This window comes from Lepisosteus oculatus, chromosome 1 (genome assembly GCF_040954835.1).
Source record: "Lepisosteus oculatus isolate fLepOcu1 chromosome 1, fLepOcu1.hap2, whole genome shotgun sequence".
In the NCBI taxonomy this organism is placed as follows: Eukaryota; Metazoa; Chordata; class Actinopteri; order Semionotiformes; family Lepisosteidae; genus Lepisosteus; species Lepisosteus oculatus.
Genome location: NC_090696.1, coordinates 23548957 through 23567041, shown reverse-complemented (window position 1 = coordinate 23567041; position 18085 = coordinate 23548957). Strand labels below are relative to the sequence as shown.

The 18085-nt window shown below is 35.1% G+C and overlaps 1 protein-coding gene across 1 annotated transcript in view; it reads left to right on the top strand.

Annotated features, from left to right (window-relative positions):
- rxfp1 (relaxin family peptide receptor 1) overlaps positions 1 to 18085 on the top strand; it is a 49824-nt gene that overhangs the window by 19145 nt on the left and 12594 nt on the right. Inside the window, exons 6-13 of the mRNA XM_069187830.1 lie at positions 1835 to 1906; positions 9227 to 9298; positions 10667 to 10738; positions 11377 to 11448; positions 12848 to 12922; positions 13668 to 13739; positions 15445 to 15516; positions 17507 to 17578. Coding sequence (XP_069043931.1) covers positions 1835 to 1906; positions 9227 to 9298; positions 10667 to 10738; positions 11377 to 11448; positions 12848 to 12922; positions 13668 to 13739; positions 15445 to 15516; positions 17507 to 17578 — 579 coding nt within the window. The remainder of the gene's footprint in view (positions 1 to 1834; positions 1907 to 9226; positions 9299 to 10666; positions 10739 to 11376; positions 11449 to 12847; positions 12923 to 13667; positions 13740 to 15444; positions 15517 to 17506; positions 17579 to 18085) is intronic.

The following is an 18085-nucleotide window of genomic DNA, read 5'->3' as shown; positions in this document are numbered from 1 at the left end:
TGTGTATTTCTGTTTTGGGTATGTAATGTATGAAAGTTATTATTCAACAAGGAGCTATGGGAAAACAAATCGAATCTGAATGTACATTACACCTGCAAGCATATTTGGTGTTTCTTGTCCAATTTCTTAGTCATAAGCATATAAACATATTTCCTATAAAGTATTCAACACTGCATATGAACAATTAGTATCAATATTAGTTGTGCTTTTAGCAGGTCTTTAGCAGATTAAAGCAGCTTTTTCTCTAGAATTTGTCTGTGCTTCTCTCCATAAATTTTCCCATGAATCTCAAGAAGCTTCCCAGCTCCTGCTGATGAGAAAGCTACTACATATCAATTGACTTGATTATTAACTGCATGCATGGTATTAACTAGGTGAGGCAATATGTTGGACTTTTCATCAGTCACAGTCTTTGCATTTAAATCAAAAGTTTCCAGTTTTGTTTCACCTGACCACAAAACCTATTGCAGTATCACTTAAATATTTTGTTGCTGTTGTTTTTAGTAATAGCTTACTTCTTGTGACCTTGCCATATACAACCATTTTGTAAAGTGTTCTGGATATTGTTGACTGATGCACATTTTTCCCATCTCAGCCAACTCTGAGAACTCTGAACTATGAACTCTGTGATCATTTCAAAACACATGGAGTAACTGGGGTATTGATGACTCATACACATTTTCTCACTGAAGGCCACTCCTTTAATTGTCATTGCAACATATTGAGGTAATTTTGTGGCCCAATATTAGTTTAGATTTTCCACAGCAAAATTGCATAAATACTTATGTAATTATGACATTTCAGTTTTTCTTTTATATTACCTTTCTTATTGTTTATTGTTTTGAGTGTGTGGAGTAGGTTTATTAGCAAATACCGTATTTATTAATAATTCAAAGAGTCATGACTACAGGTTTCAAAGTAGCAAAATGTGAAAACTCCAGGGGTCTGAATACTTTCGTACAGATGAGGAAATGTACACAGTGTATGACATATTAATATGGGAAACTTGAATATTAAATATATTTATCTGAAAAATTAATGACAACATTTAAGCAACAGTTGAAATATGTGTCCTAACATGATTTGTCATGCAACTCACAGCTGTTCCACAGTTGCACGGTTTTATTGACATAAGAAAATTTTATCTTCTCGGAAAAATAGATGCTGCTGACTGATATCATACAATTACAGTCACTACTCAATATTAGCTGACTGATGGCCTGTTGTGCAAAGTAATTTATAAAATATGACAGCTGTGATATGATAGGTCTTCTGCCGTACAACAGCTTGTATGGGTTGAATTAGTTACACAGACTACCATTTGTTAGTTAATGTTTAAACAATACACGTTACATCCCACATGTAGCCTCCACCAAATTGAAAGATGTAGTAAATAGCACAGTACTGTACATCTGGCTTGGAATTCTGTCTTGAAATGTGCCTTAAATCCATTTATGAGCAGTTTAAAGGCGTAGTCAAAAGAGGTTCGTTATCAAGGTATTGCTTGAAAAACAAATGGGCTGGGTGTGTTGAGGTAAAAAGTGATTACATTAAGAAACAAAGTCAATAAATTATCTTATTTTAATGTACTCTATCCAGGTATTTTTAAATAACAGATTAATATAGGTTGAACAGTTTTATATAGCATTACATATCAAAATATAATTTCTACACTAAATATAGTGTACTGCATTCCTGTGAAAAAACAGATTTCAATATATTATACATTTTTTTACGTTTTGAAAGCTGTAGGATGTGACAATAACATAAAAAGACACAGAGATGACTGAGTGTTATGTCCAGATTGTAAACTAATAAATTATCAATATTTCAGGTCTCTTCAGAGAAATAGGTTAAGGAAATTGAACGCTGATATTTTCTACAAATATCATAATCTACAGAAACTGTAAGTAATCTTTCATTCATACTTTTTGGTACAGTATATTTTACAGGAATTCCTGCAGCAATTAACTCATGCAATAAATCTGCACATGCCATCAATTTATCCTTTCAGTTATGTACTGTGCCAACTACTCGCAGACACAGCTGTGCCTTACCTGTATACAGTACAAGAAGCATGCACTTGATTCTTCGGTTTTATCAATGTTCCAATCTATTCCTTAACTTCCATTCCTGTCCAAGACACCAAACAGGATTATTGTCAGTTGTTGAGATATCTGATTAATAAGAACTTCCTTGAGCCCTCCTAGTCTGGTGTTTGCCCTAGAGCAGGAGAGAATATGGGTGATAAAGACTGTTATTAACTATCTTCTGGAGTATCAATGTTGATGCTAAACCATGAGTGCTTATCCCTACTCAATATCAATACTCCTTTTGCCATTAATCTTGTAATAATATGGAATCTGTATTCTTTGATAGTAAAAATAACACTCCAAGCCAGCTTACATGTAGTGTTCCACAGGTTCTGTTTTGGGGCCTTTGTTATTTAACATACTACGTTTTGTGCATTGACTTCATAAGCATGGAGATATTATCCACATAATCCCAGAAATTTCCACTCAGATACCTGAGTTCACTTCAGGCTTTGATATTGAAGACTGTATATCTGCCATGAATGTTCAATAAAAAGCATTCCTATCACTAAGATTCTTCTCAGAAACTCTAAGTCTAAGTTCTTTTATCCTGGTTTTATAAGTCAGTTCCTGGGACCCTTCCTTTCTTAGGATTATTTTGGACAGTAAGGTTACTTAGAACTCTAGAATTTCTTCTGTGGTGAAATTATCCTTCTACCATTTCCCAACTGTCTGTCCTTTTGGACAATTGTTTGGTAATTGTTCTTTTAGCTCTCTTACTAACCCTTTCTGGAATTCCTTTCCCATATGAAATGTTCCTATGCTTCCTTCTACCTGTCTTACCTAGAGTCCACTGTACTTTTTTCATTGGCTTTCCCTTAAAATTAGTTTTAATGTTCAGGGTTGGTGATCATTATTAGTCCAGGTTGAGATCAGGGCTTGTAAAGATCTTAAATTTCCATGCTATCTTGTATGTACTGGGTTACATAAATGTTGATTAGTTTTGTAATCATTTAGCTGCTGTTATTTTCTGATACTATTCTTGAATATGATTGTTTGATAAACAACTTGATTGCTCAATCAAACTGATTGCTAAATAACTAAAATATAAACTTTAGAATAGGTATGTGTAAACACTTCAAATATCTGTAAACACAAACCTGTTGGATGACTTACTATCTAATTGTAAGAATTCCATCATCCCTGAGAGATGACCTTCATTCACTGGAAAGAGTCCATTTAATTGTTGACTTTGATTGGGTATAATCACAAACTATGCCAATGCTATGCTAATGCCAGTGAAAACAATGTGTATACTAATGCATAATTTCTTTTTCTTTCGGAAAATGGAAAATGCTCAAATTTATCATGAACTCGTTGGATACATGCAGAATTTTATTTCTCTATATAGTTATTTAAAAAGCATGCATTTAATTGATACAAGGAGAGAAAAACTCAGAATTGCTGTCTTCACAAAGCAATGTTATTGAGATGTTCTTCTTTAACAACTAGCCGACTAATAAGAAGAACAAAAAGAAAAATAATTTGTTTTTTTTGTTTTTTTATTTATTTAAATGTCAGAAAAGTAAAAAAAAATGCTTTACTAATTGAATTAAGTAGGAACTATAGGTGGGCATGAATGATTAAAACCCTCTACACCTATTCTGACTTCACACCCCTTGATTGGCCTCTCTTTCTGTCCCCTGCTCCCGCCTCTCACTCCTCCTCTCTCCCAGCCTCTGTTCTCCCACTACATTACGTTTGCTTACTGCCTTGTCTTTCTCACACCTGAAGAAGGCTCCACGGCCGAAACGTTGTGTTTTCTTTCTTCTTTTTTCAGCATGGAATAAACCTATTACTTGTTCCTTTGCAGCCTACGCATGCTGACGCAGCTACCCACCTAATTAAAACCCTTACTCCTTTAGCAGAATATGCTAATATGTATTTAATGCCAGCAGGTATATCACCCTGTAACTTACAACTGGCCACCCACTAAAGCTAAGGTCAGTACCTGGTACCTGGTACCAGTACCTGAGCCTGGTCAGTACCTAGATGGGAGACCTCCTTGTAAAAACTAAGGTTGCTGCTGGAAGAGGTGTTAGTGGGGCCAGCAGGGAGCTCGCACCCTGTGCTCTGTGTGGATCCTAATGTTCCACTATAGTGACAGGGACACTTGTAAGGATACCCTAATGAGGAGATATGGATCCTGTGCAGCCGCAGGAGTAGGTGGTAGACACTGCAAAAAACAATCCGAATCTAGAGGCGAGATCATGGTCAATGGGAGTAAGAAAGGTCGAAATCCAAGACAAATACTGGTGGCAAACAATCCGAGAAGAGAGGCGAGGTCGTGGTCGAAGGGAGAAAGGGAGGTCGGAATCCAGGATTAACACAGGAGGTAAACAATCTGAGTCTAGAGGTGAGGTCCAAAGTCAAAAGGCAAAAGACAAAAGGGGTAGTCAAAAATTCAGAGTGACACCAGGTTTAGTAATCGCCAGGTAGAGCTCTCAGGGAGTAAACTCAATACCGAGCAGCAAGAAACGGGTTGGAAAGGCTTAAATACTGCAGCATGCTGCACAGTAGGGCGTCTGGTGTTGAGTTAACACATGCGGTGGCGCTTATAATTATCGCCCTGCTGCTGGCACTGACTAGCTCTCTTGGGGGCTGATCTGGGCAGGTTGGTGGTCGTGACAACACTATACTGTAAAAAGGTGCTACCCTTTGGATGAGACATAAAACCGTGGTCCGGACTGTCTGTAGTCATTAAAAATCCCAAGGTGCTTCTTGAAAGGAATAGGGGTGTAACCCCGGCATCCTGGCCAATTTTCCCATTGACCTTTACCAATCATGGCCTCCTAATAATCCCCATCTATGAATCGGCTTCACTACTCTGTTCTCCTCCCCACTGATAGCTGATGTGTGGTGAGTGTACTGGTGCACTATGGCTGCCGTCGCATCATCCAGGTGGATGCTGCTCATTGGTGGTGGTGAAGTCCCCATTACCTGTAAGCGTTTTGAGTGGAGTGTGCAGAAAAATGCTTTATATGTTTAAGGAATTATTATTATTATTATTAATGACCAAATAGTCAGGACTTTGTTTTAATATGTAATCTGAAGGATGACACCTCTGACACTTCTATAGTACAATGTATTGTACTATAGTAATATACTAATATAGTGACAGCCTTTGATCATCACAATGCAAGCATTGGTTTGGAAATTATGCTGCAGAGGGAAGAATTCCATGCCATCAAAGAATACCAGAAAGAAATATCTTGCACATCATTGTTTACATGAAAATGATCTGTATACTCAATAACTGAGCTCTTCAGAGGCAACAGAGAAATGAAATCACTTTCCATCAGAGCATGATGACTTTTCAGCAAATTAATGTAAGACTGCACAGGGCTTGGATTACAATGACACAATGTCAGGAAACCCTAAAAAAACACATAGCCAACTTTCTTTTCCAACCTTAGCCCACCAAAACATTTGTGGGACCCACTTACAAATGGCTTGAGTAGGAGACAACCAATACTGGCTAGCCTTCTTCAATTGTGTGTGGCTGCACAGGAATATTATATCTAAGCATTAATGTTCAAGCATTATGATAATAAGGGATTTAATGCAACATCATAATTCCATTTTATGGAACATGGCTTGAGTTTATTTTACTGGCATAAATTAAGAGATTAAATACTATTTTATAAAATAAATCTCACTTTTTCCCCCACTCATCCACAGATGCAGAAGTATCTGTTATTGTTAAAGACAGCATATGAAAACTACATTCCAAGAAAATCCTACTTAAATATCACAATGTCAGATGGAGTTAGCTTTAACTCATTTAAGAAGCATTAATAAATTATGTAATGGTTAACCTACATAATATATTAGGAGCCATAGTGCTTAAAATAAACTATTAAACAATTAAAAACAGTATTCTACATTGTTATAAAGACTAATTTTAGTTTTCCATAAATAGAAAAAAAGTTTTTATAAAGCAGGATTAGTAATACGTCAAGGTGCTGTGTGGTGTTTCTATCGTAACATGCTCTACTATAGCAAAATATGTTTACAGCAAAAGCAAATATTTTTTTCTTATCCTTTCCCAACAAAATGTAATGTTTTGTTGTTAACAGATAATTTAGTTGTTCTGTTTCAGTTTAATTGGAGTTATTACAAATGTTTCATGCTTTTATTTTGGTCCATAAAATGATACATGTTCTTCAAAATTCCAAAGTAAATATTGTTACAAGTTGGGAGGTGAGAGAAATTAAATTAAAAAGGCAAAAATTTAAAAGGTGAAATCAGGACCTGACACTGGTTTACCCCTTCCACACCTGAAGAAGGCTCCACGGCCGAAACTTTGTGTTTTCTTTCTTCTCTTTTCAGCATGGAATAAACCTATTAATTGTTCCAATATATATTTACACTTTATTTAATATTTCACATATTTAATATTAACAAACATACATTCTTTTTTCTTTTTTTTATTATTTACAATAAATGTGATAACGTGGGCCCTACTTTCCACAGAACCAATAAATATTCTCAACTGAGGCACAAATACTAAAGACTAAAGAGAGAACCTCTTTCTTGTTAAAATGGGGAACCTACCACCCTATTCCAAATAATGCATCTAACTTCAGAAAACGAGGGATGTGCCTCTCTGCACACATCTTCCATTCACCCCAGCTGCATCTTTGTAGCTGCCTCTCTGGTTCATTCTTTATAAGGGAGTCATGACAGTACTGATCTTCGGTGTGTGCTGTAATCTTCTTATGCAGGCAGGTTAAAGCCAACGTATTAAGTGCACTACTCCTCTATACCTGTCAGCTCATTTCATTGTAATTAGACTTTGACAAAACAACTGAATTAAATCTAGTGGAGGATCAAAAATGGCCTGAATTTTTTCTACCACAGGGCATGAATAACTCTTCTGAGCAGAATCTGTGAGACATCAAGGATTGCTTCATTAGAGAATTTTTAAATACTTAAGAAAGCCATGCTACACAAAGTTTTATGTGTTGAGAATCTTCCGGCAAATTAATCTAAATATATGTTGCAAAATGCAAAATGAAATATCCCAACAGTGCCCTTGACATTTCAACAGTCTGATCTCCAGATCTGAACTCCACTAAAGGTAGGAGGAATGTTGATTTGATAAATATTATGATCTGACTGTCCATTCCAAACCTTCGTGCATTATAACTGGCCATTCTGCAACTGCAAAGTTCCCCTGAAGATGTCTGGAAGATTTTGTTTTTATAAATTCTGCTATGTGCAGTATAAATTCACAATTGCAAATCATTTGCAGTCTATTAATAAGAATATTTTATTTTTTACAAAGGTAAAAAATGTGCACAGAATTTGTACTGGTACCAGCTGCTAACATTCTAGTAAATTTCATATATTTCTATGGATTTCCATATGAGACTTAAATGGTAGTTAAATCTGATGGAGAAATCCTAATGACCCACAGGTGTTCTGCATTCCACCAGGAATATTTAGGAGGCTGCCAGAGAAAAAAAGCCTCATTCTGTCCAAGACTCAAAGGAAAAATAACCTAATGCCATATGCAATCAGTTGTGCAATTAAACATATTAACTGAAATATTCATAAGCATAAGCATGTGAGAAAAGAAAGATAAAACATTAATTAATGTCAAATTCTATTTTTATGATACAATTGCAGATTGATAGTATGGTAGTTAATGCAGAGTATAACACCAGAAAAAAATAGCATCTTGATATCAGAAGTTGATTAAATAATTAAATAATGTTCTAAATTCCTTAATAAATGCAGCTGTTTTAAAACCCATTGTATGCGTACAAGATATATTAATAATAATAATTAAGCAATAATAATAAACTGACCAACATAAATACAGAAGCAATTTTATAATAATAATAACTTACACTTACTTTATATAGCGCTTTTCTGGACACTGCACTCAAAGTGCTTTACAGGTAATAGTGACTCCCCTCCACCACTGTGCAACATCCACCTGGATGATGCGACAGCAGCCATAGTGCGCCGGAACGCTCACCACACATCAGCTATTAGTGGGCAGGAGAACAGAACGGAGTAATGAAGCCAATTCATAGATGGGGATTATTAGGAAGCCATGACTGGTAAGGACCAATGGGAAATTTGGCCAGGAAGCCGGAGTTACATCCCTACTCTTTCCGAGAAACGCCTTGTGATTTTAAATGACTAAAGAGAGTCAGGACGTCTCATCCAAAGGACGGTGCATTTTTACAGTATAGTGTCCCCATCACTATACTGGGGCTTTAGTACCCACATGGACCGCAGCATGAGCGCCCCCTGCTGGCCCCACTAACACCACTTCCAGCGGCAACCTTAGTTTTTCACAGGAGGTCTCCCATCTAGGTACTGACCAGGCTCTCACCTGCTGAGCTTCAGTGGATTGCCAATCGTAAGTTACAAAGTGACATGGCTGCTAGCTATATTTATATAATTTTCTGTAAACAAATATTTCTTAATTGTTAATGTATATTATTTCCCCTTTTGTTCTGGTGCAGTGACCATGCTTTACAGAGCCCCTAACCACACCTAATAAGATATTCTGTAGTTACACTACTGAAATGTGTTATACCTGCTCCCTGTGTGTAAGCAGTGTGTTGTTGGTCATTGTAAATAGTGAACCCTGAACACTGTAACACCGGGGAAATTTAAGTATTTTTATGAGTGGTATGAAGTGTTATAAGGTAAAAGTATAGAGCTGACACCTGTTCTTTTACAAGAAAAGTATTTTAAGTATAAATTCCATAAATACAATATTTACTCACACAAGATCAGAAACCTTTTCCATTGTGACATTTAACGATCCTTACAAAGGGAACTGAATATGTTGACTCATTTCAAATTCTGAGATTATGTAAAGCCTATTTTTAAAGGACATGACTGTGTGTCATCTGATAGGAAATTCAGTGTCAAGATTCTGCACTGACATCTTGTGGTTATTCACTGAAAATAATATTCTTGGAGCATTGATCTAGGGGGCATACAGTACTGTATATACAGCCCAATGAGTTTTTCTTTAAAATAACTTGAAATTCTGCTATTATTAAATCCCTAATAGAAAGTAAGCAAAATGTTAGAAATATTATTGTTATAATAGCAATTAATTGTATGGCATGTTTATTTAATGAAAATATGCTATTTTCTAGGTATTTACAACACAACAAGATCCGAGTTGTTAACCCTAACGCATTCCGAGGATTGTATAATTTAACAAGATTGTGAGTTGAGAAATTTACGTTGTCATTGTTTGTGTTGTTCAAATACTGCATGAGAACTACTTAAGCAGCTAGTCAATAGTTGCCATGAACAATTCTTAAAAATATTTCTGTTTTACCTTCAGCATCATGCAATATCAAAAAGATGCAGTGAACTCAAAAAGCAAGAACTGTCATTTAATGACATGTTTTAGAGCAAGACATGTACAGTTGTGTTTAGGGAACAGTAGAGTTATTGCTTTCAGAGATATAAGAGAATATGCTATGGAGTAGTATTTCTTTAAATTGTGTTTATTTGATAATATAACAGCTGAAATCCATCAGTTTAATTTGTCCTTGAAGAGAACAGATTTACATTTGGAGTTAAGTGGGGTATGTAGTGTAGCGTGGGCTGTGTTGATTTACTTCACACAAAATCCATATAGTTGACTAAGGCCTGAAATGATTTGCACCATTTAAATTGTGTAGATTGTGATTTTTTTACTGGAAAAGATTTAAGCTTCTTGGATTTTTTTGTACACTCACCAAATCAGCTAGATTAAAAAAAAATTGATCTATATTTACTGAAAGGAAAATGCATTTCCTAAGGGAACATCATTACAGGAGATGTAAGCAGTCCTCAGTCAAAGAATTCGCAGTGTCACCTGTGTCTGTTTTTTGATAATTCATAATTAACGAGATTGTTTTTTTATTAAAATTAGACGTAATCGTCATATTTTATTTCAGTGTGTTTTCTGCTTTTTTGTGTCTTTGTTTTATATGGTTTATGTTTTGCCTTTTAGAATGTGCTCTTCTCCAAGGGCATCATTTTTTCATGCATAACTAATTCATAAGATTGAGTGTGTCATTTTAAAAAGGAAATCCATTAACTAATAATTTGATTTATTTTCCATGCAGAAAATGAGATTTCATTTTTGAATGATTAAACCTTGAATCAAAGGAATTCCAGAAATGTTAAAATTATGGTCAGGAATTTAATCATTTTAGTATTCTTTTTTTATAGATAAGACATTCATGTGATGTCTTTTTGCTTCACATATTGTCCAAAGAAAAAATATCTTTTCCAGAATATTGAGGGCAATTCTTCTCTATTCACCTGAACTGAAATAAAATTAATCTACTAAAGGATTCCAGTAAAAGAGACAATTTACCCTGCATAAATAATGTACTATAGGTTTTGTTAATGATCAAATAGTACACAGCCTTATGTTAATATCTATTTAGATCAAATAAGTAAAAATGAAATAAGATAATAAAAATCATACTTATTAAACATTTTCTATAGGCTCTTTCAAGTGATTTTAGGATTTCATAAATATTTAAGAAATACCGGGAACACTGTGCCAATATTACTTATTTTCTTTTTTCCAGATATTTGAGCTACAATAAGATATCCTATCTGAAACCAGGCGTATTCCAAGATCTTCATAAGTTGGAATGGCTGTAGGTTTCTCACAATTGTTCTTCATACTTATTATTTTTAATTTCCAAAATGTCTTGCTCACTTGCTCTGGGTGAGTCCAAATGTGGCGGTAGATCAGAGGATTGTAATTCAAATAGTAGTTAATTGTCCAATCACATTAGTGTGAGGGTGACAGTATTTGCAGACGTGATTTGTTGTGCAGTGCTCCATCACTAACAGTACATTTTACTAATTTTTAGACAAGTCTAAATGCTGTCAGCATTGATGAATTCTATGAAGATCGCCCATACATCTACAAGGCTGTACACCATGTTACAAAGTTCTATTGTAAAATAGTGGTTCAGGGCGAATAACTTTGAAATCATTTGGTATCCCACTCAGAATTCTGATTTCAGTTCCATAGAAAATCTTTCACCAAAATCAAAGAATCACATTTTTTACTCCTAAAAAGAATTAAATCATGTTATTTAGAATGTTTCTTTTTCTGCTCCCAGGACTTCATTCTATAATATCACTATTATGGAATTTTGACTTGACTGCTATACTATGCAGTTTTTATACATTTTAAACTTTGCCTAGTAATCTTAGGTTAATCGTTTTTATTTAGTTGGAGCTATTTGAATTTGAATACTCATCATATCCTTAATTTTGTTTCTAGAATCCTGGAAAATAACAAAATAAACCGAATTTCATCAATGACATTTGCAGGGCTGAAATCACTGGTACTTTTGTAAGTTTCTCCTTTTGTTCTTTATTAGCACAATACTGTAATTTAAAAAGTCTAATCATTTTAGAATTTAGAACACACCTTGCTCACACCTGAAGAAGGCTCCATGGCCGAAAGGTTGTGTTTTCTTTCTTCTCTTTTCAGCATGGAATAAACCTATTGCTCCTTTGCTGTCTTATGCATGTGTTCAGTAACATCTTAAGTACAGTGTTCAGTCCAGGATATTGTGTACGTTTATCTGCTGAACACTAACACATTTAAATGCATGCAAATATTCAGGTTTCACCATATGCTCCTGCACTGTGGTTTATTAGGACAACAATTTTAGTCCAGTTTAAAATAATGCAGATCCTTCAACACATACTATGGGATCTCTTAGCAGATAAAACCAATATTATTAGCAGAAGTACTGAATGAAAGCAATATAGAAAAATACAAACTTACATTGTCTATGCACAAATGTGTGTATATTGCTGTTGTCATGTTTTTTTTTCTGTCCATCTGTACACCAACACTGCTGCTGTAAAACAATTGCCCCCTTGAGGATAATAAAGACTCTTTCTGTAAACTTCTCATCAAAAGGTGTTTTCAGATTTAGTATCCTAGTAACTATTTAGATGCACAAAAAGTAAAAGATTCACATGATTTATCAAAGATTTACACTAACCTACCACCAAAAACAAGGAACATAAACATAATTTGACCAAGACATATACAATATCTAGAGTGACATAAAAAACATAAGGAATGTCATTAGGACATTCAGCCACCTAGCCTATTTGGTTAAGGAATCTAATTGATCCAAAGATCTCATCCAACCACTTCCTGAAAGAATAAAGTACCTTTTATTATTTACTTTAACCTCTAGTGCAACATTTCTTTCCAATTCTGTCTTTGCCTTTTCACCAGTGCTCGCAATTTATTGTTCACATTTTCTTTAACTGGACTTTTTGCATTTTTAAACAAAGTATATTTTTTCCTTTTTATTTTTCCCACTTGATTTGTTGTACCATAAGATACCGTTTTGTTAGCTTCTTTTGTTTTTTGACAGATATCGCTTAACAAGTGAGAAAGAAAGGAAGCCACGTGTGGAAATAATTACATTTTTTTAGTATTTATGATCACCGCTAAACGTAGGCCTTTCTAATATAAAAAATGTACCGTAAATAATTTTAGGGCACTGACTTGTTCTGAAATACACCTTCACAAGCAGATATACTGTACATATTGTTCAAACAAGTATTTAAAAGTAATATAACCATTGTAACTGTTTCTCCATCACCTTTTCGTACTTGGGAATATATATGTAATATATTTTTTGCCTTGCTGACATATGCTATAGGAAACTTTGGCTTATGTGACAGTATTGCTTCAAACCCAAACTGTAATTTTCTCATTGTAGAGTTCTGCTAAATAATTCTATCAGTCATCTGCATGACAAAGCCATCTGCCAGGAGATGCCTCGACTAAACTGGCTGTAAGTTTTGTTCAAATATGACTCAGTGTATTTTCCTCATGAATAGACCCTTTCCCCACTTACAAGATTCTTGTTATTGAGGAAACACAATCAATTAATCAATCAATCAAAGTGTATTTATCAAATGCACAACAATACAGCGTGCAGCAGTAGTGTCTTTTCTACGAGCTCCCTGGGGGGTGGGAAAGAAATCACAAAAGATTACAAAATAAGGTTACATAATAATAAATAATGGTGCAATAGATATTTAATAAAAGTCAACTCAATATAAATAGATTTGCTATGTGTCCAGGGTGTATGCAGTGTATTTTGTCTAAGTAGTACAGAATGCTAAATACAATGAAAACTGCATGTCCATGTAGTCATTACAGGTGATTTGCTAAAGGAGCTGCAGGTTGGCTATTTAGCTGTTCCGTAATCTGTTAGTCTTTAACTGACTGCTTCGGTACCGTTAACCCGACGGTAGGAGAGAAAACAGTTTGTGACTGGGATGACTGGGGTCCCTGAGAATGGACCTGAATGCTTCGGTACCATTTACCAGATGGTAGGAGAGAACCTGGACTTCTTAAGATATCTAGCTGAGTAGATATCCTGGATGTTTGGTAGCTCACAGCCGCTAATGAGCTGCGCTGACTTCACCACTCTCAGACTTGACTCAGACCTAAACAGAGCATACTTTATGTATCCAATTATATCAATCTTAGAAGCTTCTCATTGAATTTGCAAGTGTTTTATTTTATTTTAGAGACCTGGAAGGAAATCATATCCAGAGTGTTGGGAATGTCACTTTTTCTTCGTGCAACATGCTTACTGTACTGTAAGTAAAGTCCTCTGCCAGTAAATTACAATCTTAGATACTGTATGTGTTCTTTTTTTTACTCTTGGTAGTAGAGATGAACTCACTTTATATTGTCTCTCTTTATATCATCCATTCATGTTCTAACCACTTTATCCAATATAGGGTTCAGGCTGCAGGAGCAAATCAGGATACAACCTGAATGGGACACCAATCCATCACAGGGCACAAACAGACACAAACACAAACGCACACCAGGATCAATTTTCCCAGAAGCCAATGATCTTACCAGTATGTCTTTTGACAACCCAGGAATTTAACATTGTGCCCCAGTTCTGCAAGGCAGCAATGCTAACCCCTGTGTCACTGTGTTGCTCTCTATATATCATACTCACATACTCAGTTTATTGTGATGAGTTTTCCAATATACACTCACCACATAGCATATATTCTTTATAAGAAATTGTTTCCTTTATCATTTTACAAACCCTTATTGGATTAATAAAATAAAATCAAAGAAGAATTTTGTGAAACTTAAATATGTGTAGATTCACCCAGGAGCTGTTTCTCCCCAGGCCATTCCCTTAACATTTTTAATAGAGGTTTGTTACAAAGACAGTGTGCCATTTGATTTTAAAAACAGCATTGTGTTTGAATGCAATTATTATGTCATATACAGTACAACCAAAACCCCCTCTTCCCACATGGGTCTTCTGACCATAATCCCCACTCCTAGCGTCCATGTCGATGACAATGCGGTACCTGGTTCGGAAACAAACCTCACCTCACACACACAAGCACTGACACAACAGGTCAGGAAAAGAGATAAGCTGGCATCAAAGAACTAATTACACATAACCATTCTTTTTCTCATCTGCAGTGCTCCATTCCTTTTAAACCTAGGGTAAATTAATATTTTTTTTAAAAATTACAGTTGCAACTAACTTATGGTTACATACAACAATCATTTATTCCATATTTCAGTAGTGTTTAATAGTAAGCTAGGACAAATATCATGGGTGCTTGTTATGCTAAAATGTTGGGGTTTTTTTCCATAAATGTGCTAGTAGTGACTTAAAATGCATTAGTGATGCATTTAATATAGCTTGGCTCCTTCATTCATTAAAAAGCTTTTTTCACATCAGTTTCATGTGCACATTTTTTTTTCACACAACCCATTTAACATCAGAAATTGCTCCTGCATGGTGATAATGATGCAAAGAAATCCTTCTGTATCTTTTTAACAATAGCACTGAATAGTAAATGATAATTGCTAGTTAGAGTTGCTGTCTTAATTAGTAGATTTTTATTGCACGCTATTGGTGTATCATTACACAAACAGAAGTGAATAGAAATGAAAATGAAGCAAATATCTTGTGTGAAGAGTAACACAGGGATTGTATAAAGAGAAAAATACCTGCCATTCTGTAAGGATTCATTTTCTATCCATGGATTATATCTTTTGAAGAACAGGGGGATACATAATCGCAATGAATAAGGGGTCAATGTTAAGACATATTAATGTTTTTTTCACATTTTCCATTTAGAACTCTGTAGTAAGAAATTGTTGTTGTTTATATATGAGACTGATATTTAGAGGCAATAAGATGTACGGTATAAGATATATAGCAAGAAAAAACTAAAATAATGAATAGAATCTACTGGCATTAAAATTATTTTAGAACTGTTGTGATGTTTCATAATTATATTGTTTTTTTTTCCACAGTGTATTGCAGCGAAACAGTATCAGCAAATTACAAGAGTTTACATTCTCCCCTTTACAGAAGCTTGGGGAACTGTAAGTTACACTTTTTTATTGTTATGCTTTTTCTTAGTTACACATTCTTTTTCCATTTTCATTTATTCTAGCAACAGAAATAAACTGACTCACAACATGTGATGCATCTCTTTTGATTGCACAAACACATTTCTTGCGCCAATCGCTTGCCAGGATAGGCTCCCCCACAACCCTGAACTGGGACCACTTGGAAGAAGTGGTTAGAAAATGGACAATGGGTATTTCATAGCTACAGTATCGCCTTCAGAAAATCACATTGTTGTTTCTGTTAAAGTAGTAAGTATATACAGAGTTTTCAATAAGTTTCAATATTTCTAATACCAAAACTGAAATGTTTTTTGTTAAAACATTTGAGAACATAGGAGCAGTAATCTTTGTGGCAGGTCATTGTATTTTATAACAAAGTTTATAAAGGTTAGGAGGCTGTTCAGTTTATTGTGCAGTTTTGTTTGATAATAGCTTATTGATCCAAAGTTTTTAGTAGTCAATCAGCAACACAGCGTGCAGCAGTAGTGGATAAAAAATCACAAAAAGTTACAAAGTAAGGTTACATAATAATAGATAATAGTGCAATACACTATTGAATAAAATAAACTCAGACAATACTCAATATAAACAGAGCTGCTATGGGTCCAGGGTGTATGCAATACATTATGTCCAAGTAGTGCAGTATGCCGAATACAGTGAAAACTGTGTGTCCATGTAGCCATTACGGGTGATTTGCTGAAGGAGCTGCAGGTTGGTTATTTAGCCATCTTATTGCCTGGAGGTAGATGCTGTTCTGTAATCTTTTAGTCTTTGACTGAATGCTTTGGTACAGTTAACTGGATGGTAGGAGAGAAAACAGTTTATGACTGGGATGACTGGGGTCCCTGAGAATGGACCTGCACTTCTTAAGACATCTAGCTGAGTAGATATCCTGGATGTTTGGTAGCTCACAGCTGGTAATGAGCTGCACTGACTTCACCACCCTCTGCAGTACTTTGTGATCCTGGGTGAAGTAGTTCCTATACCAGGCAATGATGCAGCTAGTCAGGATGCTCTCAATAGTGCACCTGTAGAAGCTGGCCTGGATATATGACGGCATGCCGAACTTCTTTAGCCTACAGAGAGAGAATAGGTGCTGCCGTGCTGTTTTGACCGCGGTGTTGGTGTGGTGGGTCCAGGTTAAGTCCTCTGTGATGTTAACTCCCAGGAACTTAAAACTGCTGACCCTCTCCACTGCAGTCCCATTTATATAAATAGGTGTGTGACCTCCTCCCTGGTGTTTCCTATAATCCACGATCATCTCCTTAATCTTACTAATGTTCAGGGAGAGGTCAATCATTTGAAATAAACAAATCCTTTTATATGCTATCAATCTGGAGTCAACAGGTATTAATCAATTGTCATCAGTACCCTTACACTAAAATGGAATTGAAGACATACCCTTCATCAAGTTGCTCATCATTGATACATATTATGAGCTCCATTATACCTCAAAGGAAAGTTCATATCAGAGCAGCAGCAGATATATATATATACTGTATATATATACATCCATGATTCTGTCACCATTACATTGAAAAGGAACTGGATAAAATTCTGCAGATATTTTCATTATTACAGATACTTGGGAGTCTCCAAAGCTCCTATCCTCAAATTGTTCTGTTTATGTTTAAATGTGACACGTATGCAGTATCTTACAAATGTATTCACCCCCTTCCAATGATTTCTAATTTTGTCGAATTACAAATTATGTATGCACATTATTTAAAGTTAATAGTTTTCATACATGTTCTCAAGCTGAACACTTTAAAGAGGTCCCAATATTGACTTCAGAAAACATCACTGGTAATGCAACTTAATAGGGCATCATTGGAACAGGGAGAGTACTTTTGCAAGGTGCTAGAATTACATAATTATTATGTGTTGTTCCTTTTGCTTTTCTTTGTAGTTTTAAAACAATTTATATTTTCTTCAAAAATAATTTTTCTTATTCTTTTGACAGAGATTTGTCAAACAACAGAATTCAGACAATACCACCAAACTTATTCATGGATCTCAATGAGTTACTACAGCTGTAAGTCTTGCTTAATATTGCTAAAGTAAGATTTAGTTTACTTTTTTTGCTTACTTCTTGTGAAAGTAGTTAAGAATTTAAGTAAAGTGAATTTAGGTGTACTGCATATTCTATTTTATTTTTAAACATAGTGACTTTGCACATCCACACAGTTCAGAGAATTTCAAGATGGATGGATGACACCCTAAGCAAGACAGTTAATTTTAGAGGCAAAGGGCATCACTGAATAGTTTGGACTGTTATCCCACATAACCGAAATACCATTGGATTTTCATTTGTTTTTTCTGATGAAAAAAGCCCTCTGATGTTGAAACTTCAGTGATGAATAGAAGCCTTGCAGTAATGGCTCAGGGAACAATAAACACCACTTTATTATGAAGGTATCCATAAATTTACAGAGCAGAGGTATAAGTTATAAAACAAACTGTGCTGAAAAACAAAAGAGTCTATCCCACCTGGGAAATTTATTCACTTTACGATATGACTTATTCAGTCAGTTTTCTAATA